Raw genomic sequence first — 3,580 nt, forward strand, 5'->3', positions numbered from 1 at the left:
CAGTATGTCCACAGTCTGATCTGACTTGTAAAATTTACTTGGATCCTTCTTCAAAACCTGCCCTTTTGTGAAACCCAGCAGGCGCCCTATTGAACCTTTCTGGTTAAAGTCAATCGTTGCATTTACAGTCCTTATTTCAGATTTAAGAGTTTTGAGGTTTGCAAACGTCTAAGATAAACATGATGCATAGATGTCCATAAAGGTATGTATTAAAGTCCTGGTAGCGCCGATAATTGTAGAACACACGTCTTCTGTGAGTGAAGTATCGTTGTAATTTCTTCTGGTGGTTGCAGGTCACCAAATGAGTCGAAATAGTATCCGCATTTTTCATAACATATGATACCCAGTGGGCGCCAGGGCCTCCAGCGACATCTAAATTCACAATGCCACATTCACCAGTTTTTCACATAGTCTTCGGTAATGTATTGTGTCATCAGTTACAGTTATAGGGTATTACCCAAGATGTACAGTTTTCCCATGCTAACGACGAATGTTCTATCTATCTGACCAGGGGCGTGACGGATAATGAATTCGTCAATGGCAACACACGGTTATCGCGTGTTTTTGTTTTTGCTGAGAGCTGTCGGAGAGATTCAGTAACCGGCTAACAGGTCTCTCTTAGTGTTTTCTGTCGATCCATATGCCCTAACCTCATGATCATCATAAACTAAAGGCTATGCCTTGTCGATTTAGCCATGTCCCTCTCTCCATTGTCATCCTCTTCAATTCTTCATACGATTTTATCCCCATATCTTTTTTGATGTTATTAAAATACGTTGCTCTTGGCCTGCCTCTTGGTTTTTTCCCTAAAACTTTTCCTTAAAATACTTTATTTAGGAACTGTTTGTGTCTCATTATGTGCTGTATCATTTTTGATTTTCTTCTTCCTATATAATTTAGCAGCGTTCTGTTCCCATTCACTTCTCTTCTGACCTGTTCATTACTTTTTCTATCTACTCAGCTTTTTTTCGTCAGTCTTCTCCATGTCCACATTTCCATTGCTTCCAGTCTCTTTCTCTCTCCTTTTCCCAGAGTCCACGCTTCACATCTGTATGTTAAGACACTCCAGACAAAAGTTTTGGCAAACTTTTTCCTACTTTCTAGGCTTATATGATTGTCTGTTAGCAAATTCCATTTATTTTGGAAAGCTTGCTTTGCCAAGGCTATACTTCTCTTTATATCTGTGGCACATTTATTGTCGTCAGTGATTGTGCTTCCCAAGTAACAGAAGTTCTCAGCCTGCTCTAGAACATCATTTTCTAGTTTAATATTAATTTTACCATTTTCTTTTTGTCTTCCCTACTACCATAGTTTTTGTTTTCTTCTTATTTATTTTTAGATTAAATTCTCTTAGGATTTTAGTAGATTTTAGCAACATAAACTCCATTTCCTTTACTGAGTCAGCAAGTACTACTATATCATCTGCAAAACGGATACAGTGTATTTGTTCCCCATTAATTTTAATTCCTTTGGTTATTCTTTTCAATTTTTTAATGTTTTTTTCAATAAATAAGTTGAACAGATATGGTGATAATGGGCATCCTTTCCTTACTCTCCTCCTTATTTTTGCTTTCTTCGTCATACCATTCACTTCTATCTCTGTTTCCTGCCTTTTATACAGGTTCCAGATTAATCTTTTTTTCCTCCAATCAAGTTTTATTTACTTCATTGTTAGGAATAACAATTTCCAGTTCACCATGTCAAATGCTTTTTGTAAATCTATAAGGTCAAGTAGGTTTTCCTATTAACTCCAATTGTTCTTTCTAATACCATCCTCAGAGCTAGTATTGCCTCTCTAGTTCCTTTTCCGGATCTGAAACCACATTGTCCTTCTCATAGGTTTGCCTCAATTTTCTTTTTTATTCGATTTTTTATTATGTTTAACATTATTTTTTTGGAAGTGTGGGATAGTAAGGAGATAGTTCTGTAGTTCTCACAGTCCAGAGTATTTCCTTTTTTTGGGATTATTACTGTTTTGTTGTTAAGCAAATCTGTAGGTGGTTCTTTTCCATCTTCATAGTACTCTTTAATAAGTTTATATAAGTGCTCTTTTGTTGATTCTCCAATTTCCTTCAGTATTTCTGCTAGGATATTATCTGTGCCTGTCGCTTTGTCATTACTTAGATCATTCAAGGCAGTGTTGAATTCCTCTTTAGATATAGGTGGCCCTATCATGTCGATATCCACACTGCTTCCAGAATTTCCCCCTCATTAGCAATGTCTTCTCCTTCATATAGTTCCTCAATATACTGTTTCCATCTTTCGCATACATCCTCTAATTCGAAAAGTAGGTCACCGTTTGTATTCTTGACCATTTTTCTTTTTGTTCTTGGCTTTATCTGCATTGATTTAATTTTAGAGTAGGCTCTATCAGTTTGACCTCCACTTAGATCTTGTTGAATTTCCTTATGTTCGTTGTGCATCCAGTTTTCTTTTTCAAATCCACATTTCTGTGTAATTGCATTTTTTACTCTTTTGTACTTATCGAAATCTTTTTTCCTCAGCCTGTTTCGTTCTTCAATAAGGTCTAGTATTTCCTTGGTCATCCATGGTTTTCTTGGTTCTAGTTTCCTTAATCCTACTAGTTATTTAGCAGCTACTTATACAGTCTCTTTGAATCCTTCCCATCCTTCCCTGTTGCCTATCAGGTATCGGTCAATTCTTTCATGTCTGCAGCTACTTGCTTTTCCTTGAGTTTTTTTACAAACCATCTGTGTTGGTTAGTTCTTTTATATTTCATAAATCTGCTACTATAGTCTGCTATCACTAGAACATGGTCACTGTCTATATCATATCCAGGGTACGAGTGGCTAGACTTTATCTGATTCATAAATTTCTTCTTGACTAGGATATAATCTATCTGAAACATTTTGCCATCTGTTGGACTTTTCCATGTATATATTCTTCTCTTGGGCATTTCAAAACACGTGTTGGTGACTATCATCTCATACTGTTCACAGAAATCTAGCAACCTTTCTCCTCTAGCATTCGTTTTTCCTAGCCCGAACTTGCCATTCCATAATCCTTTGTTCTCTTCACCAATCGATGCATTGAAATCACTAATTATGCTTAGATTGTCCTTTTCTTTAACCAGTTTCATTAAGTCATCAATTTGCTCATATACTACTGCTACTTCTTCATCCTTGCTATTGGTTGTTGGTAAGTAAACTTCAATTGCACACAAATCCGTGGGTTGTGCTTCAGTTTTAATCATCATTATCCTATCATTGCAGTGTTATGTGTTCAACACGTTGTTCTTCCATTTTCGTCTCAAAATTATAGCGACGCCATTTCTTCCTGTTCGAGCACTACCACTGTGAATGATCCTAAAATCCCCTGACATAAAATCACCGTTACCGCCCCATCTAGTTTCACAGATTCCTAATATGTCCAGCTGTGACTTTTCCATCAGCATCTTAACCTCTTCTAGTTTCCCAGCTTTTAATAGGGTTCTGACATTCCATGTTCCAATTCTCAGCAACCGTAATTTCTCAGGAACTGCTTTCCGCGATTGAATCACTTTCTGCTTTATTGACACCTCGGTTTATACTAATCAGACATCTCCACAGTGTGATACTTT

At 36.7% G+C, this 3,580-nt stretch overlaps 1 protein-coding gene across 1 annotated transcript; it reads right to left on the minus strand.

The window, feature by feature from the left end:
* Positions 1-2,644: 2,644 nt before the first annotated feature.
* Positions 2,645-3,217, minus strand: LOC126235111 (craniofacial development protein 2-like). Its single transcript, XM_049943846.1, has one exon. It carries the CDS (start codon positions 3,215-3,217, stop codon positions 2,645-2,647), a length of 573 nt encoding a protein of 190 aa, XP_049799803.1.
* Between the last annotated feature and the right edge of the window lie 363 nt (positions 3,218-3,580).

The sequence above is a fragment of the Schistocerca nitens genome, chromosome 2 (assembly GCF_023898315.1).
Source record: "Schistocerca nitens isolate TAMUIC-IGC-003100 chromosome 2, iqSchNite1.1, whole genome shotgun sequence".
NCBI classification, from domain to species: domain Eukaryota; kingdom Metazoa; phylum Arthropoda; class Insecta; order Orthoptera; family Acrididae; genus Schistocerca; species Schistocerca nitens.